Source organism: Ovis canadensis, chromosome 18 (genome assembly GCF_042477335.2).
Source record: "Ovis canadensis isolate MfBH-ARS-UI-01 breed Bighorn chromosome 18, ARS-UI_OviCan_v2, whole genome shotgun sequence".
Classification (NCBI taxonomy): Eukaryota; Metazoa; Chordata; class Mammalia; order Artiodactyla; family Bovidae; genus Ovis; species Ovis canadensis.
Window position 1 is genome coordinate 37,235,001 of NC_091262.1, and position 22,865 is coordinate 37,257,865.

General features: G+C 44.1%; 1 protein-coding gene across 3 annotated transcripts in view; it reads left to right on the plus strand.

Moving 5' to 3' along the window:
* Positions 1-22,155, plus strand: part of EFL1 (elongation factor like GTPase 1) — a 111,713-nt gene extending 89,558 nt beyond the window's left edge. For all 3 annotated transcript variants that reach the window (XM_069558970.1, XM_069558972.1, XM_069558971.1), the window contains exons 18-20: positions 1,105-2,090; positions 14,848-15,032; positions 21,832-22,155. In XM_069558970.1, the coding sequence (XP_069415071.1) occupies positions 1,105-2,090; positions 14,848-15,032; positions 21,832-22,020 (1,360 nt within the window). In that variant the 3' untranslated portion in view covers positions 22,021-22,155. The remainder of the gene's footprint in view (positions 1-1,104; positions 2,091-14,847; positions 15,033-21,831) is intronic.
* Positions 22,156-22,865: the final 710 nt, after the last annotated feature.

Here is a 22,865-nt window from a genome sequence, read left to right on the forward strand (position 1 = left end):
CATTTCCCAGGGAAAAAGCGTTATTCCAGGATCCAGAGATATCTCATAGTATATATGTATACATACATATGTGCTTATGTATGTACATATATATGTACATTTATACATATATCCATCCACATTGCTGGTGGTAGACCAGACCAAAGCCTTAGTATTACCTGGGAATGAGGTAGACAGAAAATAAGAGAAAAAGAAAGATTGCCTGGTTTGATCGTCATCAGAGTCAAACCATGCCAGTTTCCAGAGTCTGCCCTTGGTGAACTGGCGCAGCTCATCTGAAAGAAAGTGCAGTGTGAGACTAAACTTGATGGCATGTGAGAGAAGGGGCTTTCCGAACTCGATGCCACACTTGCGGTCAAGACCTCTGTGGTCCAGTACAGTGGCCAGATAATAAAGCTGAATAAGATTGAAAATTCAGTCCCTCAGTCACAGTAGCCACATTTCAGATGTTCAGTAGCTACGTGTGGCTATTTAATGTAATTAAAATTAAATAAAAATAAAACTTGATTTCCCTAGTTGTACTAGCTGCATTTCAAGTGCTCAGTAATCACAGTACAGGTATGGAACATTCCCATCATTGCAGAAGGTCTTTAGGGGAGAGTCACTCTAAACAAGCTCCTTGACCTTGTTGGCCTCACCGTGAGCCTCATCAAAGCCAAGTACACTGTCAGGATTTGAGTGGATATCCTGATGTTCTGTGAATTTTTTTTTCTCTATATTATTAAGTTTTCATCATTGAGCTTTCCTTATCCAGATTCTTCAACTGGAAAATATTATTTTAAAGAATTAATATGTCAATCTTATTAAAACATTTATTCTCCACTCAGAACAGTCTTATCTAAATACATGGTTTATTTGTTTTGAGAATGAATGAACAATGCAGTGAGATTCTGGTATATGCAAGGAACTCCTGAAGATCTCTTCCCACTAGAGGTAGTCTTTTCAATCTGAAATGAAAGTGGTTTTTGAATTCTGATAGACTGTAAATCACCAATATTTCCTAGTGAAATAATTTTTATGTAATAATTACTATGTAATATTGCTCCATGGGAGTTCTGATGCCATTTTAATGATAACCTTGTATTATTCCTCTCAACTTTGTAGGTTTGCAAAGATTCAAATCAGTGTATCTGAACCCATCATTCCGTTCAGAGAAACAATCACAAAACCCCCGAAAGTCGACATGGTCAATGAAGAAATTGGCAAACAACAGAAAGTTGCAGTCATCCACCAAACAAAGGAGGATCAGAGCAAAATCCCTGAAGGAATCCAGGTTGACTCCGATGGGCTCATCACCATGACGACTCCCAACAAACTTGCCACACTCAGCGTCCGAGCCCTGCCGCTCCCAGAGGAGGTCACTCAGATTCTAGAAGAAAGCAGTGACCTGATTCGTTCTATGGAGCAGTTAACATCCTCTCTAAATGAGGGCAAAAATAATTCTCAGATGATCCATCAGAAGACCCAAGAGAAAATCTGGGGATTCAAAGGAAAGCTCGAGCACCACCTCACCGGGAGGAAGTGGAGGAACACAGTGGACCAAATCTGGTCATTTGGCCCAAGAAAATGTGGGCCCAACATACTAGTAAATAAAAGTGAGGATTTTCAGAATTCAGTGTGGACAGGCCTCGATGGCAAAGCTTCAAAAGAAGCCAGTCGGTACCGAGACCTGGGCAACAGCATTGTGAGCGGCTTCCAGCTAGCCACCCTCTCCGGCCCCATGTGCGAGGAGCCGCTCATGGGTGTGTGTTTTGTCCTGGAAAAATGGGACCTGAGTAAGTTTGAAGAACAGACAGCAAGTAATAAACAGAATCAAGAACCGGGTGATCTGGCGAAGGAGGGGCAGGGGGGAGGTGACACCCGCTCAGGTGGAGACGAACAGCAGGAGCTGCAAGACGATGGCTCCGAGCCCTTTGAGAAAAGGGCTTCCCAGAGAGGAGAGCCTCCACTCACTGACTGCTACGGGCCCTTCTCAGGACAGCTCATAGCCACCATGAAGGAAGCCTGTCGCTACGCACTGCAAGTGAAGCCACAGCGACTGATGGCAGCGATGTACACGTGCGATATCATGGCCACCAGCGATGTTCTCGGTAAGGCGGGAGAGGGAAAGACTCAGATGCCCTGAGTAGTAGATTAGAAAACCAAACTCATTTAATATGTTTTCACAGAAGCTACATTGTTGTCTGATTTATCAAGGAACTAAGATCTTAGCCACCTCCCCGTGGGCCACCCTGCATGCATTAGTGCACAGCCCCAAACTCAGGCTCTGAGTCCCTTGAGGTAGGCCACGATGGGGTGAGGAAGAAGGACCCTGGAGAGAATATTGGAGACTCCTCGAGCCAAAGGAAAGGGTAGCTCTCAATTGAGGGACCCAAGAGGGGCCAATACCATCCTTGTTGTAGCTACTGTGTTCTCAGTTTTATCAAGGTGTGGGGCTCCAGCCACATAGGATTCCTGCATCTTTTACCAACAGGAAAGCCAAGCCATTGGACTAGGAAATGGTAACCCACTCCAGCATTCTTGCCTGGAAAATTCTATATACAGAGGAGCCTGCTGGGCTATAGTCCCTGGGGTCACAAAGAGTCAGACACAACTGAGGGACTGAGCACGTGGCACAAGATCTTAGAATAGGATTTCCCAGGTGGCTCAGTGATAAAGAATCCTCTTGTCAATGCAGGAGATGCAGGTTTGATCCCTGGGTTGGGAAGATGCTCTAGAGAAGGAAACAGCATCCCACTCCAGTATTCTCTTGCCTGGAGAATCCCAGGGACAGAGGAGCCCAGCAGGCTACAGTCCACGGGTTCACAAAGAGTCAGACATGACTAAGCGACTAAACAACAGCAAGATCTTGGAAAGCCAGAGGCCTTAAATGTAAAATAAAAATCTTGGGGGCAAGGGAGTGGAAGTTGGCCAACTAAGGATATTTTATTCTGCAAAAGTAGAAAGACTCGTTTCTATAATGAAAGGTCTGGTAAATGAGGTTTAAACTGCTCATATACATTACTATCCAAACCTGTGCAATAGTTTTTCACAAGGGAATCGCCATATCAATCTGGGTAAGCAAAGTTGTGATAACGATCAAAGAGTCTGACAACAGTCTTATGCCCCTAATGCAAAGGGCTTCTGTGAATTCTGGGTCTCTTCTGAGGAGACTTGAGGACTTTATCCACTGCTAACATACCAAATGCCACTCCTGATTTTTCTCTCTTCGGGAGAAGAATGTTTAGGATCTCTTTAGGAGACGTTGAGCCTGGGACTCAGTAGCTGTTTTGACTTTTAAAGGATTTGACTTCACTGAGGCATATTTTCTTCACCTCTGAAAAAGGAAGGTAATAACTCATTGGAAGTTGTGGAGAGTAACATGAGAACACAAATACAGGCCCCAGAACCAGGCCTGGCACCCAGTAGTTCTCTTCCCCTCTGAGGTCTTGGAGCTGCTTTGCAGTGAGGAGGGCAGACGGAGGATCCTGCACTGCTTGAGCGAGTGGACCAAACTGCTGGATTTTCTCTAGCTTTGAGGTCCTTTGAGTCAGTATGTGCTTACTCTGCATTCCTTTTAGTTTGGTTCTTTTGCTGATTAATTGCTACAAGCATAAATCTAAGTTGTTGGGGTTTTTTCCCCCAAAAAAGAAAGTTAGACTTGCATCACAGTAAAGTTCCTGTGAAAGGAACTGAGCACCCATAGCAGCATTTCAAAAACAGTTGAGCTAACAAAGCCATAGAGATTTGGTTATCCTTGGATGGCTGAAAGTCAGTGTGTGCCAGGTGTCAGATCTTGGTATGGCCTGGAACATGCAGTGTTTCTCAGCCTACCTTGAGTATGGCATCCTGTTAATATCTCATGGAACCCATCATTGAGTTCAGCGAACACTGGTCTAAACCAGTGTTCCCAGATTTTCTTCACATTTACATTGTTGTTATTGTCGTTCAGTCGATAAGTCCTGTCCAGCTCTTTGTGTCCCCATGGACTGCAGCACACCAGGCTCCTCTGTTCTTCACTGTCTCCTGGGGTTTGCTTAAACTCATGTCCATTGAGTCGGTGATTCTATGTAACCGTCTCGTCTTCTGCTGCCCTCTTCTTTCGCCTTCAGTCTTTCCCAGCATCAGGATCTTTTGCAAGGAGCTGACTCTTCACATCAGGTGGCTGCAGTTTTGGAGCTTCAACATCTGTCCTTCCAGTGAATATTCAGGGTTAATTTCCTTTGGGATTGACTGGTTTGATCTCCTTGCTGTCCAAGGGACTCTCAAGAGTCTTCTCCAGCACCACAGTTCAAAAGCATCAATTCTTTGGCACTCAGCCTTCTTTCAGGTCCAACTCTCACATCCATACATGACTGCTGGAAAAACCATAGTTTAACTATATGGACTTTCATTGGCAAAGTGATGTCTCTGCTTTTTAATATGCTTTCTAGGTTTGTCATTGCTTTTCTTCCAAGGAGCAAGTGTCTTAATTTCATGGCTGCAGTCCTTGTCTGCAGTGGTTTTGGAACCTAAGAAAAGAAAATCTGTCACTATTTCCACTTTCTCCCCTTCTATTTGCCATGGAATGATGGGGCCAGATGCCATGATCTTAGTTTGTTTTTTCCTTAATGTTGAGTTTTAAGCCAGCTTAACCGTCTTAATTTAGAAGGTAAAGGTAGAATTAGAACCAGATAGTCTTGATTCCTTCAGATTTGAAGAAGACTTCAGAGGTATCCTATCTCTGCTACCCTGGCAGGTGCTGTTTGAATACTTCTGTGGGTGAGTAGCTCACAGCCAGTTCTGAGATTAAACAATTTCTTTCTAATTGAGCAAAAGTCTTGTTTCCTGCCAGTGTCTCGCCATTCATCCCACCGTTGGTCCCTCTCACATGCATAGCACTTTATATGTTTGAGGGTAGCATTTATTTTCTAGTTTTACATCCAGGGGAAAACTCTCCATATCCTTCAGGTGGTTTTCAGGATATGCATTTTTTTTTTTTAATCCTTGCATCAATCCAGTTGCTGTCCTTTAGACATACTGTATTTGGTCAGCCTCCTTCTTAAATTAAGCAACCTAAGATACTGTCTCACTGGGACCAAACACAGACACGCTGTTACCTCCCACGGGTGACACAGCATTCTTTTAACAAAGTCTGAGCAGTTGCATCTTGTCATTAACTTGTGAGGAGTTAGGATCAACTTCATTTCTTTTTTTAATAAGTTGTTGTTGTTGTTGTTGTTCCTATTTTGTTCCCCAAAAAACTGGATTTAAATTTCAGTAACTGAAGTGATATAGTCCCACTAGAACCCCTGTATTTACATATGAGTAAACCTGGTCTATATATATTTTTTTTCTTAGATTGTGTGTGTGTGTGTGTGTGTGTGTAAAATAGTATAAACATTACAATAATGGAGGAAGTTTGGCGGTTTTGCCCAAGAAAATTCTCAATACTATAATCTTAACACATTGATTCATTTTTCAACTTTTTTTTTTTTTTTTAGGTGTCCTGATGAGAAAGGAAGGTCACTAGGTATTGAATCAGGGGCTTCCCTGGCATTCCAGTGATTAGGACTCCACACTTGCACTGCAGGGGCTGCAGGTTCAATCCCTGGTCAGGCAACTAAGATCCTGCATGCCCCATGATGCAAAAAAAGAAAAGTAATGAATCAGATGTTTTGATGAAGTTGAGGTCCTTTCTGAATATAGCATTCCCCTCATGACCAACTTACTAGCCATGTTAGAAGAAGAAATAAGCTTAGGTTGATAACGACTTCATGTTAGAAAGTCCATGTCTTCATTTAACTCATGCTTGTATAAATATATACAGATCTTCATAATGTTTTCTTAAGATTCTGTAAGAAGTTAGCATATGATTTTCTAGTCTGTAGTTTACGGAATCCAGTGCCTTTATCCTTAAAAAGTTTGTTACTTAGTGTGTAGTTTGCCAGCTACCCTGCTATGCATCAGTTCTGAAAAGGGCAGATTTCTTTGGGACCATAGGACACATTTCTGGTCTTGGAGACTTGAACTTGTTTGAGAAGGGTCAAGAAGGTTTAAGAAGTTGCTTGTCAACTTCTCAGCTGTCTTGAACTTCAACATTTCCTGGATGAGGTTTGTTCTGCTTGTTCTGGTTTCTTCTCCAGTCTCCTTGTTGGGGAAAATGGAGTTAACGTAGGTATGGAGAACCAGCCTCTGCTATCCCGCTGTCCTCCGTTAACATTACACAAGCCTCTCCACGTTTTAAGTGTGTCTCGTCCTTGTTTTGAAAGTCATGGAAAAGACCCTTTTGTTGCTTATAACTGTAATTTTGGTCAGCTCACCTTATTCTAGTTTTCAGCATCCGGGACATACTGTGCACCGCCCCCCAAGTCTTAGTTGCTATCTTCCTCTTCTCCCATCTCCTGTGTGTGTCCTCTTCAAACAGGAGTCAGAGGCACAGCAGGTACCTCCTGTGACCTAACAGCTTTATTTTGGGTGGGGAGGATATTTCCTCCTTTTTTTTCTCATTGGGAACATTCATGATTGATATTTTCAGACTCCCATTACTCCCAGAAAGGAGTTTCATCTTAGGGTTTGTTATCCTGAAAACTGTCTTGTTGTTTTTTTTTCTTTTCCTTTGTGTGTTTGAAATGATCTTTCCTGAAGTCTGGGGTCCATGTAGGTCTGTGCCTGCCTGTCTCTCCACTGCACTCCCAGGGTAACGGGAACACATGTCTCCTCCCAAATTGCCATCTCTCCTTGCATTATCCATTCGGAGCAACATTTGACCTTTCTGAGAAGACAGCTTTTTCAGCAGAGAAATTGAAGCCAGGATCAGCTGTTGGCATTTACCAGAAGTCCCCAGCAGACTGTTGAGTCGCCTTTGTGGAGTTGGTGCTCTGTGCCCATGTGTTCGTTTGTGTTAGGAGATCACCACCAGGCCCCTGCACGTGCCCCACAGTCCTTGGAGCATCTAGTCATCCTGCTCTTTGATCTTCACCTGGCACTTTCCGCTTGGCCAGCAGAGTCAGTTCTGACATTTTCTAGGAAGAAATGCTTATCTCAGCCCTCAGGGTTCTTTGCCATCCTCTCCCTTCAAAGCAGAACACGTCTTTGCCTTGCCTTATCCGGGTACAAATCTCACCTGTGACCATGGAGAAGGGTTAGTACAGTTGACCCGTGAACAGCACGGGGGTTGTGGGCACTGACTGACTGTGCAGCTAAACATCCGTGCACTCCTTTAGAGTTGGCCTTCCCTGTGTGTGGATTCGGATGCAGGCTGGGTAGTACTGTAGGATGCGCTTGGGCTTCCCAGGTGGCTCAGTGGTAAGGAATCTGCCTGCCAAAGCAGGAGACGTAACAGACATGGGTTCGATCCCTGGGTTGGGAAGATCCTGGAGACGGAAATGGCACCCACTCCAGTATTCTTGCCTGGAGAATCCCATGGACAGAGGAGCCTGGCAGGGTACAGCCCATGGGGTCATAAAGAGTCGGACACAACTGAGTGACTAAACAGCAACAGCATGGTATGTACTTAGAAAAATCCGTGTACAAGTGGATGTATAAGTGGACCCACACAGTTCAGACCTGTGTTGTTCAAGGGTCCACTGTACACAGTTTGGACCAGTGTCACTGATTTGGCCTTCATAACACATTTCTCAGACACCGACTGACTGCCCTACCCACTGCCTTATAAAAAACTGTTTAGATTTGATCTGGAATTTTTTTTTTTAATTGGTTTGAAGCCTTCTTAAACTAGAAAATTGCCTCCTAAACCTTGTTTGGGGGAATGCTTTGGTTGTGATAACCAGTTTTTAGTATCAGAGGTCTCTGTCAGGGTAGTCAGCTCTTGTGTTCTCTTACATTTTGCTTTTTCTTTCTAAATCACCACCTATGACTGGAGAAAGAAATGAGGAGATCTCTATATTCCTGAGACTTTTTGCTTCCTACATGGATGGTCAGCAATCTTCCAGGAAAACTTCAGCCTGGAGACTGAATCCTCATCTCCCACATTGCAGGCAGATTCTTTACCACTGAGCCACCAGGGAAGCCTGCCAGTTGCTTTAACTCTCCAAGAATTGGCAAAAATTGACAAAAGGACGAGTTCAGGCTTTTTTTATTTAGTAAGAGGAGTGAGTCTCTGAAAACTTTTTTCTACACAGATTGCTGAAATTAGAAATCCTTTTATAAATGTGTAGAATTGCTTATGGTCAGAATGGGAAATATTACAGAAAAAATAGTTATCTTAAAATTGTTTTGTCTAGGGAAATAATGCCAAGAAAATGACCTTCTTAAATCGACTTTCCTAGCAGTGTAGTTTTATTAGAATTTTTTTAACCCATGAAAAATTTTTTAATGGGCTTGAATAGACATCAGAATTGGTTTGTGTTTTTAATTGATCATCATGTAACTAGTAAATTGTCTCTCTTCATATTTCTTCTTCCAACTATTTCCATCTGTTGTTCATGCTCTTCATTGTTTTTTATCTTTGGGTGAGAACTTCACACATAAAAAATGACTTTTCTGTTAGATAGTACTAGTTTTAGTCACATCTACAATTATTGTAGTTCTGTCTTATTTTAGGGATAAATGCTTATACTGTTATAAATATATGTATTTTAATGTATCAGAAGCCTACTTAGTATTACTGTTTACTTTTATAAGCTTATTTTTATTTCATATAAAATTCATATAAAATTTCATATAAAATTCTTTTTATATTTCACCAGCATCTCATAATTCAGTGCAACAAAAATTCATTGAGCTGTATATGCCAGTGCTGTATTAAGCATGGTTCCTGCTTTGAGAGATGAGTTAAGGTGACAAGAGCTTGATTTTGTAAAACAATTAGTAAAATACAATTGAATTTAGTGAATAAGTATACATTTTTGGCAAAATTTTATGAATCATTTGGATAGCAAAATTCAAAACCAGGTAAGTCTTTTGAAAGTGACTGAACTTTGAAATAAGCTTTGATGGATGGAGTAATTTTGTGTTTATCAACTAGATATTAAATTGTCTTTGTCCGCAGCACCAGAAACTTCTGTTGAACTTAAATGCCTTTCTAGTTGGTTTTCTAGGAACTGCTCTGCAGCATTAATGGGGCTTCCTCAGTGGTAAAGAATTTGCCTGTCAATGCAGGAGATGCAGGTTCTATCCCTGGTCTGGAAAGATACCCTGGAAACGGAAATGGCAACCCACACCAGTATTCTTGCCTGGAGAATCCCATGGGCAGAGGAGTTTGGTGGGCTACAGTCTGTGGGGTGGTAAAGAGTTGGACACCGCTGAACAACTAATCACCAACAATAGCAAGTGCAGCCCTATATTTCTAATCCTGGCCACTGGTTGACTGAACCCAACAGTAAAACCTTGCGTTTACCCACACTGTGTCTTGTTAAATTGGGTTCTTAGATACTGATCCTAATCCTGTTGAAGTATTTATTACCTTTGCCAGCTTCATGCCAACTTGGGATTTGATCCCATGCCTTCCGGGTTTTTAAGTAGCTGATTATCACAGTAAGGACAGAGCTGTGAGCAGAGCACTGATCCTTCTAAACTCAGGACATCCATCCTGGGTGGGAGTGAGGCTAACATCCATTTCCTATAGACTTGTGGCTGAATCCATCTATCTTACAGCTACCAGCCCACACTCCCCACTGTGTCCACAGTGCACGTTATCTCGTGTTTGGTTGAAGACCATCTGCATCCTGTCAACCGCACTGGCTTGATTTAGCAGTCTGGGTGTTCTGTGACAAAAGGAAGTTAGTGTAGTAGGAATAAGCAGTGCCCACCGATTTCTGTGTGTGTGTGTGTGTTTAGTTGAAGTTAAACCACAAGTGTCACCAACAGTAACAGAAACCATAAGATGAAAGAAAAATCTTCCTTCTTGGAAATCAACCCATCATTTTTCATTTTCTTGTACAATCTTTGTCCACAGCAGTACATTTTGCATAGCTGTTTTTGTATTATGCTAGAGGCTGCTAGGTGTTTTGCTTTTTACATTTATTATTTACTTTATAAACACACTTCCATTTGGCTACTTAGTAGTCATAATTTGCATTTTAACCTCTGCATAATATCCTATCAATCTGATATGCTATAGTTTACTTCCTATCATCCCCACATTGGAAATTCACGTTGTTTCCTATTTGTTTCCTATTAGAGAAAACATTGCTATGAACCACTGCCTCCTTTGCTAATTCAGAAGAAAAGAAAAAAAAAAGTCAACTTTAATTGCCAAACTTTAGCTCTAAAGATTGTAGAATCTGCAGACCAATCTTACTGCCTAGTGTGGAAGAAGAAAATATGTATTGATACATAAGAATATAATGCCACAAAAGAACAGGTGAGACCCAGATGGTGAAGAGATTATTTTGATCTTAGGATCTCACAGAGTGCTTCTTGGAACAAGTTGTTTTTGAATGGGCTTTAAACAATGGAAAGGATTTGACTGTAAAGTTGGGCTGAGTGTGCTCTGAGTTGGAGAAACTGAGCTCAGAGTGGAAAAACCTCAAACGTGTCCTGTGGGCAGTGCATGGTTTATCTTGGCTAAGAGTGTAGGGTCCGTGCACTAGGGTCTGGCCGTTTCAGGAGCTGGGGTGTTGGGTTTCCGCCAGGTCATAAAGGGCCTGGAGTACAGGCTGAGACATTTATAGTGTAGTCATTAAAACCGGAGCCCTGATCCCAACCAGTCCAGGCAATTAACCTTTCTTTTGCTGGCGTCCATCCTGGAGGATGCCTGTCCCCTGCTGCCTTGCATACAGTTGGGCACACAGTGAGCTTCCTTAGTGAGTGAACGAACAACTCGGGGTGATGGGGCAGATGCCCAGTCAGGAGGACGTCAGAATATTCCCAGTCAGGGGCCACAGGCTCACGAATCCTCGTTGATGCGGCTGCATTTGTGTCCCAGCCGAACAGCAGCTGTAGAGAGGGTCCCTGAGTGCTCTTGAGCATTGGACACACCTGTCATGAGCACCAAGTGTATCTGGAAGGGTGTTTTTGGTTTTTTTTTGTTTTTTTTTTTGTGGCTGTTTTCCTTTGTTCAGTGATCCATCATTGTGTCCCAGTTTTTTAGTTTTAGCAGAATTAAGATGGAATGGGCCAAATTTACATGATTTATTACATTCAGTTTCAGTTACAATTATTGATCCTGTGAAGGAAGAGGAGGAGCGGCTAACCTCTGCAGTGGGATGGAATCAGGCAGCTCATCCCCACTGGCCCACCTCTTCATGGTGCATTTGCCCCAGTTTACTCATTCTTTCTCCCGCCTTGTTTTGGCTGTACTTCCATAAACCACCTTAAAACTTCCCTTAGAATGAGGTGGCAGAGTAAATAAAGATGACTAGTTCACTCGCTGGCTAATTCCAGTGAATTTTTTTCCCTCATACGAATTTCAGGCAAATCTTACACAGCCCAGAGGGGAATCGCTAATAAAGACGCTGATTGTTCTGCTTTTTTCAAGAGCTTTTCACACTGTATCTAAAATATTGCTTTCAGTTCTAGATACTGTGTTCTAAAAGCTTTGTGAATAAGTTGTATTAATAGTAGTTCAAACAGGAGAGTGGTCAGGATGCAAGAGGAAAGGAAAGTCATGTCAGAGAAAGACTGGAGGAGAGAAGGCTGATGCTGTCTTCAAGCGGCTTAAAGGCCCATGGGGTTGTGGGACATGACCGGAGTGACTTAGCACACCCTCCACCATGGAGATGCCCTGAGGGCCACAGTCTCAGTAAATGTGGGATCAGAGGTCAAATGAGAGGCCTGGCTAAGAAATAGAGTCCCAGGCATCCCAGACATAAAGTTAATCATCTAAACCACACCATTGAGAAATGAAGGGGCTCTCTGAAGGGAAAGTTGGTTTGGAGAAGAGCTTGGAGCCTCAAAGAATACTCTTAGGAAGAAATCATACCCTTAAGAATTATTGTTGTAGACAGTAGAATGATGGTCCGAGGGCCAGGGGTCAGAGGAAAGTAGCCCTAAGGTGGTTGAGATTTGTCAGAGTGTTGATCAGTAGTTACAGGAACTGCAGAGGAGTCAGAGAGAGAGAGGACTGAGGAAAAGACACTTAGGCTGGTGATGGTGTGTGTGTGAGTTACTCAGTCATGTCCAACTCGCTGCAGCCCCATGGACTGCAGCCTGCCAGGCTCCTCTGTCCAGGGGATTTCCCACGAAAGGATACTGGAGTGGGTTGCCATTTCCTTCTCCAGGGGATCTTCCCAACCCAGGGGTCAAACACGTCTTCCTGTGGTGGCAGGGGGTTCTTTACCACTGTGCCACCTGGGGGAATATGAAAATGGCTGAAATTTGAAAAGAAGCGGTTTTAATAGAGCCCAGGGCAGCTGGTCCAGCCCGGCTGTTGAAGACAGAGCACACAGTGGAGAAGCCCGCGTCAGCCCCTTTGGGTGCATGGGGAGGGCTGTGCTGGGGCTGGGGCGCAGCATTCCTCGGGTTAGAAAAGAGGACAGGTGTCCCTGTCATCACTGTGGGCGTTTTTAATGTGTTTTTCTGCTAAGCCTGGAGATGGGAAGGCCCATCAGAGTTTTAAAGCTTTTGTTTGTTTGTTTGAGCCTGTGACACAATGGGTTTCCTGCCGTTGGTTTTCCTTTCTCCTTCCTCATCACCACCACCAGGGGGATATCTGAGTCAGAGACAAAAGTTTGCCAGTTCAGACAGTTTTGCTCTGTGCACTGTTTCTAGTCTAAAAAGTTAACTGTAAGTCAAGGTGGGCGACCTCCACACCAGCTCCCTGCCCAGTTATTGAGGAGGACAGAGTCCAGGACCGTAGTCCCAGGAGACTTGTGCTCTGCTTCGGTGCAGTGTGAATTCTCCAGGATAACGTGTTTGTAGATTACGCTGTCCTTAGAAGCATTTTGTCTGAGTGGCGGCTGAAGGTATCCCCGCACTTGAGCAAGTTCCTCGCCACTGTCTGTGGTTTTTGGTTTATCTGCTCTTTGCAGTTTGTTCTGCTTACTGATTGGAGGGGTATCTGGAGCACCCAGTGGCGCTCATACAGAGGCCAGTCAGGGTAGGTTGTCTCCCTTCTGCATGGAGGGCAGAATTATGCCTGAAGTTGAAATAAAGGTGTTAACCAAGAGGATATGCTAGAGTTCCTGTGACGTGGTGCTAAAGCTTGTGTGTGCTCAGTCGTGTCTGACTCTGTGCCTCCACGGACTGCAGCCCGCCAGGCTCCTCTCTCCATGGGATTCTCCAGGCAAGAGTACTGGAGCGGGTGCCATTTCCTCCTCCAGGGGATCTTCCCCACCCAGGGCTGGAACACAGGTCTCCTGCCATAGCACAGGGGTTCTTCACCACTGAGCCATCGGGAAGCCCAGAACCAAAAATTCTTACCAGATGTTAAGATTCCAAACACAATCAGTTTTCGGGGAATAAAACCCATATTCTTATTCCACTGAAACACCATCAGCTTAAATATGAGTGAGCATTTACATATATATATATATATATATATATATATATGGCTTTAATTTTTAGTATAAAAATGTCATTGTGCTAGTTGCTGGCTTCAGTTCAGTTCAGTCGCTCAGTTGTGTCTGACTCTTTGGGACCCCATGAACTGCAGCACGCCAGGCCTCCCTGTCCATCACCAACTCCTGGAGATTCGCAACTCACTCAGATTCACATCCATCGAGTCAGTGATGCCATCCAGCCATCTCATCCTCTGTCATCCCCTTCTCCTCCTGCCCCCAATCCCTCCCAGCATCAGAGTCTTTTCCAATGAGTCAACTCTTAACATGAGGTGGCCAAAGTACTGGAGTTTCAGCTTTAGCATCATTCCTTCCAAAGAAATCCCAGGGCTGATCTTCAGAATGGACTGGTTGGATCTCCTTGCAGTCCAAGGGACTCTCAAGAGTCTTCTCCAACACCACAGTTCAAAAGCATCAATTCTTCGGTGCTCAGCCTTCTTCACAGTCCAACTCTCACATCCATACATGACTTCTGGAAAAATCATAGCCTTGACTAGACAGACCTTAGTTAGCAAAGTAATGTCTCTGCTTTTGAATATGCTATCTAGGTTGGTCATAACTTTTCTTCCAAGGAGTAAGCGTCTTTTAATTTCATGGCTGCAGTCACCGTCTGCAGTGATTTTGGAGCCCCCAAAAATAAAGTCTGACACTGTTTCCACTGTTTCCCCATCTATTTGCCATGAAGTGATGGGACCGGATGCCATGATCTTCATTTTCTGAATGTTGAGCTTTAAGCCAACTTTTTCACTCTCCTCTTTTACTTTCATCCAGAGGCTTTTTAGTTCCTCTTCACTTTCTGCCATAAGGATGGTGTCATCTGTATATCTGAGGTTATTGATATTTCTCCCGGAAATCTTGATTCTAGCTTGTGTTTCTTCCAGTCCAGAGTTTCTCATGATGTACTCTGCATAGAAGTTAAATAAGCAGGGTGACAATATACAGCCTTGACGTACTCCTTTTCCTATTTGGAACCAGTCTGTTGGTCCTACTAAGGCCCAAATAGCTTGTCATCACTATAATTATCATCACATTAATAATGTCTTGTAATTGTGAAAATACTTTTAACATTTATAAAGCCCAGTCACACTAACTCATTGGATTTCATACTCAAAGACAGCTGCTGGTGACAGTGTACCCAGGGTCCTTTTAGAGTCCCCTCTTCCCATGCTGTGTTGAGGGGATTGTCTTGGGTAAGGCACTTTGGGGCGATTTCACCTTTTGTTACTTGTTTCTAATTTTTCTCTGATTGTCACGCTTATCCTTTTAAATAAATGTTTGGATATTTCCCACGCGTTTGTAAGCCAGAATTACTGGGATCAAATTTAATCATTAGTCGAGTGTGAAGAGGGTGTAGGAACAGTCGCATCTCGGTGCAGCTCAAGACATGTAACCGGTCAGTGAATTTAAAAGATGTGCGGCTTTGCAGGTCGGGTCTACGCGGTCCTGTCAAAGAGAGAAGGACGAGTGCTGCAGGAGGAGATGAAAGAGGGGACAGACATGTTCATCATCAAGGCTGTGCTGCCCGTGGCTGAGAGCTTTGGCTTTGCCGATGAGATCCGGAAAAGGACCAGTGGCCTGGCCAGCCCACAGCTGGTATTCAGCCACTGGGAGGTAAGAAGCCAATCCGAGTTCCTTCCTTGTCATCTCAAGCTGTGCTTCCCCACAGGGGGTGCCCCCAGGAGCCAACCACTTCCCAGGCCGGTTAGTCTTGCCTGGTCCTGCTTGATCAAAGCAGATGGCATTTTTTCATCCAGACTGGAAGACCTGAGATTATATGTGCTTTGTAATACACACACACACACGTACTCATTTTTTTTTTTTCATTTGATGTAAAATTTAAGACAGAACGTTTAATCCTTTTTTTCCCTTCCAAAGATATATTGTAGGTAAGAAAACCACAGATATTTTGAAAATGGAACTTTAATGTTTCTTCTGGGGAAAAAGCACTTCTAACATTTAAAGGCAAACAGTTACACTTCTTACAAGAGAGAACTTTGAATTATTCCATGTTTCACGTTCTTCAGCCCCCATTATGGAGACTCAGGGCTCCTATGGGCTTCAGGTGTTGTGGCACAAAATGACTCATCAAAACACGTACACTTGGAGAACAAACTTATGGTTACCGGAGGGGAAGGGGTGAGGGGAAGGGGTAGTCAGGGAGTTTGAGATGGACATGTATGCACTGCTGTATTTAAAATGGATAGCCAGCAAGGACCTACTGTCTAGCACAAGGAATTCAACTTCAAACAAATAATCCCGATTTTTCCTTAAACAGTTTAAACAAAGCTCATGGTTTAGGTTCTGTGCTAAGCTCTTCTCACTTTTACTTTCTTTAGCCAACTGGGTCCCTTCTCTGGAACACTTCAGATGAACAGTTTAAATTTAGACAATACAGGGGAATGGAAATAATTGGGGAAGAGCTTTCTCTTTAACATGAATTCTGTAGTCACGTGAATCTGGCAAAATAAAGAATGGTGACACTTTAGAAAAAATAACCTTGGACAGGGCAAATTTGATTTTAATTGAGCAAGTTTATATCATTGAAATCTGTTGCTAGTCCAAAACACCCAGTTGTGTCTGCTTCTCCTTAAAAAAAGAAAGTTACATTTTTTGTGCTTGATAGAACTGAAGTTAATATTGTTCCAATTTAGGTTACATTTTTTGGTTGTTGGTACAAGCTACATTTTAACAGTGATTTCCTATGAAATTTTTCTTGCATTTTTGTCTCGAAACTCAGTGACGTTTCTATGGCTCTGTTGGCTTGTGTCTGAGTAGATACCATTGCCGGACTTCATTATGTAGAAAACAGTAGCACAAAACATGTAAGTTATTTGTTAATCCCCATGCTTATGGATAATAATTTCCCACTTATCCAGACTTCTGGCTTTTTGGTTTTGGTTTTTGGCACTCAACTTTTACATAAGAGCACAAACCAGTAAAAAATAGAACAGATGGATTCATAAAGACAGTTTCTGAAGAACTATGTCTATGAAGAAGTGAAAGTGTTAATCAGTCGAGTCTGACTCTTTGCAACCCCATGGACTGAAGTCCACCAGTTCCTCTGTCCGTATGATTCTCCAGGCAAGCATACTGGAGCAGGATAAATATACTACTGACATTCCTAATGAAAAACAGCATTGTCTCACACACGTTCCAGCAACCAGATGTGTGATTATAGGACAGTGCAGCAAAGTGATGCTCAGAACAGAAGACTTACTCCACTTCAGAGCAATGACCTTGAGAAATGCAACACTTCTTCACTTGTGCTGCCACTGCTGAAACAGCCTTCAGAACTTAGAGCTCGTGCTTCTGAATGTCTTAAGAGATGACAAGTCCATCTCATTAAGACCTAGATCAACCCTGGTGCAAAAAACTGGGTGGCAGGATGTTTGGTCAGAACAGAGTGTAGGTTGACTGACCAGTGGGATTCTCTGTAGATGCAGATGGAAGACACATATTCAGAGCTCTTGAAATGACATCATCCCTGAAAGAATTCTATATTGGAATTCGCTTATTCTATTTGTTTAAAATACTTCATCACCTTATAGTCACTCTTATCCTTGAAAGTGATTCTATAATGCACATTTTTTTTTAATCTATAAAACTTCTCATCCTTTCCCAGCTGGCAAATACATTGTGTATGAAACTGAAAAGGCTGCTCTGTGGAAAGAATCCCAAAGCAGAATGGCTCAGCTAAAGCAGAAGGTTCTCTCAAGTCCAGGGCTGCCTCTCTCAGCACTCTGCGTCCACGGTGGTCTGGCCATTCCACCCCCTCCCATCACCCCTGTGTTCCAGCCAGTAAGAGCCAGGAATAGGCAGAGGGCGCACTCCAGCCTTTTAAGAGGGTGCTGCCCAAGTCACTCCCCTTCATCCCACTGCCCGGAACAACTCATCCGGCCCGTCAAGCAAGGCTCCACCTGACAAGGAGACTAGCAGTGTGGTCTTACCCGGGTCATATTGAGTCTGACTCTTTGCAACACCATGGACTGTAGCTCACCAGGCTCCTCTGTCCGTGAGATTCTCTAGGCAACAATACTGGAGTAGGTTGCCATTTCCTCCTCCAGGGGATCTTCCCCACCCAGGGATCGAACCCGCATCTCTTGCATCTCCTGCCTTGGCAGGTGGTTTCTTTGGCACTAGCACCAGGAGTCAGCAAACACTGACCCATTACTTGTTTTGGTAAATAAAATATAACCACACCCCTTCATTTGCATAGCTTATGGGGCTGCTTTCAAGTGGACTCTGTTAGAGACCATGTGGCCCACAGTCTATTTTACCTACTGTCTTGGGCTTTATAGAAAAGGTGTGACTATCTACCCCTCCCCCCAGAACCTCGGTCGTCTGTACGCCTACCCAAAATACCTATTACCAAAGAAAAAGAGCAGAATAGGTATTTAGGAACAGTTAATATAAAACAGCAAATTTTGGCCAAATAATGCAGTTTTTGTTGGGACGAAAATCAGGATGGTTTCTTCAGTCTTATTTCTCTCTCAAAATGTGAAAAAAGAGGTGAGGGGTTGAAAGTTAATCTTATATACTTAATAGTAGTTTTTTAAAAAATGCTAGTTTGGGGCTTAGTTATAGCTTGTTATTACAAATCGATCCTTCAGTAAACAACTGTAGGGGAAGTGTAGTCAAGAAAATTAGCTGCAGTTTTATACCATCCCTCTGTCATCCCCTTGCCACCTGCCGTGGTCCCATTCCCCAAAGCTTCAAATCTTTGGGGACAGGACAAAGGAAGTCTTGAAGATCCATTACGCTTAAATGTCACTGATCTGATATTTTCTGGCTGTCTCAGTTTTTTCCCGCCGCCCCCTCCGTAGTTAAGTTCAGAAATAACACAGTTGTCGAGATCTGGCTTCTCACTCCAAGGCACTGTTTTTCATTTGTATTCTACCACACCATATAATTTACAATCAAGAGCTTTTGAGAGAAAGTGCTTCAGAAAAATAGAGAAAATAAAATTACAGGCATTTTCCACGAGGAAACCTTTGAAGTCAGCAGTCTCATAATTTCTCTTTCTATGTTTTACCCTTCTGCAAAAAAAGGAAGAAAAGGAGCTAATAAGGGACACAGAAAGAAATATTACCAGTCAGTGCTGTTCTACACGTATGTCAGCGTAACCTCGAGTCTCACTGTTTTAGTGCTGAGATTCCCCCAGGGGTGCGATGAAGGCCGTGCAGGGTGGGGCAGAAGTGATTGCGGTAGCATCGAAAACATGTAATGGACGTGGTATTTCCCACCTGCCAGCTGTAATCACAGGGAGAACTGGGCCAAGTATTGAAACCGGCTCCCAAAACTTCTTTATTTTCTAGGTTTGTTTTTTTTTTTTAATGCTCAGGGCAACAACTAGCACTTGGGTGCCTTCCTTCCTGTGAGTTAGATGAGGTCCTCTTTAGATTCTGAAGGTGCAAAAAATATCCTCCCTGCAGGCACATGAATTCTGGGTGATCCTGTTAGAAGAAAGCACCTTTTCTTCAAAACTGATGGCAAGCTCTGCTCTCCTGCCTCAGAGATGCTTTTCTGTGAGCATCACCTGTACTGTCTGGAGTCACCTTGTCATCGCCCGTAAAGAAAATTCATAATGACCCTGATGCAGTCAGATGGGGCTGAACCAGGCTAGCCTCTTCCTGACAAAGAGTACTCCATCTCCCCTCTCCTGAGAGTTTGTTCAACATGTCAAGGCAAGAACCTAGATACAGGAGGGGTGCAGGTGAAGACAGCAGCTGCCCGTGCAGGACAGAGGAAGTGCAGGCAACTGGGCCTGTGTCAGGCAAGTCCCTGGGCAGCAGGAGATGAACACAGACAGTGGCCCCAGAATCTCGGGAAGCAGACTGAGCAAACTTCAGAGATATGTGCCGAGGGAAAATGGGGCCCTTCTGAAGCTCCTGGGTTCTGCATTCTTGAAAAAAGGACTCTCTGGTCTTAAACTGGCCAGTCTGAGTCCGCTGTCTCCCAACCAGCCCCTCACTTACTGCTAGAAAAGATTGAGGGCAGGAGGAAAAGGGAGTGGCAGAGGATGAGATGGATGGCATCACCGACTCAATGGACATGAATTTGAGCAAACTCCAGGAGATAGTAAAGGACAGGGGAGCCTGGCGTGCCACAGTACTGGGGTTGAAAAGAATTGGACATGACTTAGCAACTGAACAACAACAAAAATGTATTCACTGCTACCACTGAGACCTGCTAAGAACATGTGGCTTCTTTATATTCCACGATGCGTTTATCGTCCCACTAGTTAGAGGGGGACACTAATCACTGGTTTAGAACTAGTCTCCTACAAGTACAGTGTTTGTGGATGACCACCCAAGTAAATGGTCCATTTCCTGACCTTCTTCCCCGTCCCCTCTCCGAGAAAGAGAGGGCCTTCTGTGGGGAGAAGGTGGGGACTTCAGCTCTAGCACAGTGCCCTCTAGAGCCTCAGTGGCCTTATCCAGGAAGTGGCTTGCCTGGTCCGGTCCCATCTAGCTGCTAGAGCCAGTATGGTAGTACCAAACACTCTCAGGAATCTTTCCTTTAGATTGGATCTGATCTCTGGAAGTCCCCACCAGCAGCTGCCTTTGTCCTGCGCCCAGGCCGCTACCAGCCTCTTGGCCACTCCACGCCCTCTCACACGTGGGGACTTCCAGATCAGCAGCATCGCCCCTCGCACTGCTCTGCTACCTTGTCAGATGAGACCTGGAGTGGGCAGGACCCCAGCAACTTGCCGGTCCCAAAAGAAAGTCAACCTTGAGTATTCACTGGAAGGACTGATGCTGAAGCTCCAGTACTCCAGCCACCTGATGTGAAGAGGCCACTCATTGGAAAAGACCCTGATGTGGGGAAAGATTGAAGGCAGGAGGAGAAGTGGGCAGTGGAGGATGAGATGGCTGGATGGCATCATCAACTAAGTGGACATAAATTTCAGCAAACTCTGGGTGATAGTGGAGGACAGAGGAGCCTGGTGTGCTGTAGTCCATGGGGTCTCAATGAGTTGGACACGACTTAGTGACTGGCTGAACAATAACAACCTCCTGCCAGTCCTTTGCTAACGGCACCTTTGGAGATGTTGCTGATGCTCTGTGGACCTGAGGACATATACCTTGAGGACACCTGAGTCCTCATGTCTAGTACTTCAGCCTAAGGGCACTGTTCTGTGCTTTTACACACTTACGAGACTGTGACGTGTGGTCTAGTTCTTTTTCACAACTGCCTACTGTTTTATGACTACTGTTCCCCACCCCCATCTCCTTTATTTCTTGGAGGATTTTTACATGAACTCTCTAGAACTTTGTCTTCAGATTGCCTTGTTATCTCTCTGACTGTTCATTCTCCTTTTGTTGAGTCTGGCGCCTGTCTTTCATGGTGCTGGATTTCCTCTTGTCCTCGCAGAGTCACACTGGCAGGGTCACTTGCAGCGGGGCTTCTCTCCTCCTCTGCCCTCCTGAGGGCCAAGGCTCAGGTCAGTGCCTTCCCCAGTGTGGACGGTGCAGGACCACAGACTCTGCACGGGCTGAGCGTCATCCTCAGAAGGTGATATGATAGCTTTTCTCTCATGACGTACTAGTCACTTCTAGCCACAGCCCCAGGCAGACATAGTTACTCCACCTCCCAAGAAGACTGGGGGAGTCTGGTCCCCACATGCCTGGGGTATGTGGCTTTGGGCCCGTCCATCCTCAGTGGGCAGTAAGAGTCTGGCCCTCGTGACCACTCCTGTCTTGGCTCCCTGTGGGAAGTGGATGGGGCTTGTACCTCCGTTTATCACTGTGGGCTCCCTTCCTGGTCCACAGAAATTTCCTACTGTTGTATTGAAGAGTGACTATTTTAAAATAAATTCTTCTTTCATTTCTGTGTCTCAAACCGAAGAGTATTGGGATTTGAGACCGCTTGAGACATAACTCGTCTTTCTGCCCAGTTGGAAAATAAGAAAAAAACAACAAAAAGAACAAGACATATGAAAGTCAGAATCTCACTGTCCTTACTGGTAAAGCCGATTTTATAAGAATGTGGTCAGCATGTTGGCAATACTGACCTCCTAGTACTGCACTGAATTTTGGAGCAAAAACTCAGAATAATCAAGAATAGACCCATGTGTTGATCTGTGCTGAGGACAAAGGCAAAATTAATGAAATAACACCTCTACCCAGGGGTATCGTGGTGTAGGGGGGAGTTTTTCCTATTATTCAAAATTGATAGTTTTCTTACTTCCTTAGTGTTCTATAAAGGCTCTAAGAGTAAAGACTAATGTATATATTACAGGTTTCATTGAATCTGTCTCCATTTGTTCATGATTGATTGTTACCATTTCTAGCAAGCTTACCTCTTCATTGCTTAGCGTTCGTTCCTTAAACTAAGACTGTATGAATTGGCTTTGGGAATAAAAGTATAGTTGTCTAATGCAGCACGTTCTGTCACCTTCCTTTACAAGATCATCCCCAGCGACCCCTTCTGGGTACCAACCACCGAGGAGGAGTACCTGCACTTTGGGGAAAAGGCCGATTCCGAGAACCAGGCCCGGAAGTACATGAATGCGGTGCGGAAGCGGAAGGGTCTCTATGTGGAAGAGAAGATTGTGGAGCACGCAGAAAAGCAGAGAACCCTCAGCAAGAATAAGTAACCACCCCCGCTGGCTGATCCTTCCCTTTGTAATAAATGAGGAAAGGTCACCCAGGCTTGATACTGGGAAAATTTCTTTATGCTGCGTCATCTCTGTGCATTCACTTTCAATAAAGTTGATCCGTATAATATTTTACATAGGGCATTCCAGAATTTTTTTGTAACTGATTCTGCTACAAAGCAGATGTTATAATGAGCACTGCAGCGGACCCTTCTCCCTCTGTATGCGCTTCAGCCGTGTCCGACTCTTTGTGAACCCATGGACCGTAGCTTGCCAGGCTCCTCTGTCCGTGGTATTCTCCAGGCTAGAATCCTGGAGTGGGTTGCCATGCCCTCCTCCCTACCCTGTGTGTAACTGCCCCCAGCAGTAAAACTCAGGCTGTGATGAGGGCAGGCTGCTCAGTGCTGAGGGCAGGGTGTGGGGCCTGCATCCTCTGCACTGAGCAGCCCACCTCTGCCTGTCGTCAGCGTCACACTTCCAACTACATCCTCCAGTTAAGCATACTTTATATGTAATCTTTGGTTAACAGCATTTAACATCCTTTGAAGAGACCACAAACTTGCAAGATGAGCTACCTTTAGATTAGTTAAACCAAGTCGCTTTTACAGCTGATTCATCTTAAGGTTTATTTGTCCATCCAAACAATGTTTTGATATAATGTTCAACTATTAGCCTTTAAACCTTCTGTTTTCACATTCCTTCATATATTGCATCACTCATATTTAAATAAATGTTAATTAAAGTAACAGACTGGTTCCAAATTGGGAAAGGAGTACGACAAGGCTATATATTGTCACCCTGCTTATTTAACTTCTATGCAGAGTACATCATGAGAAACGCTGGGC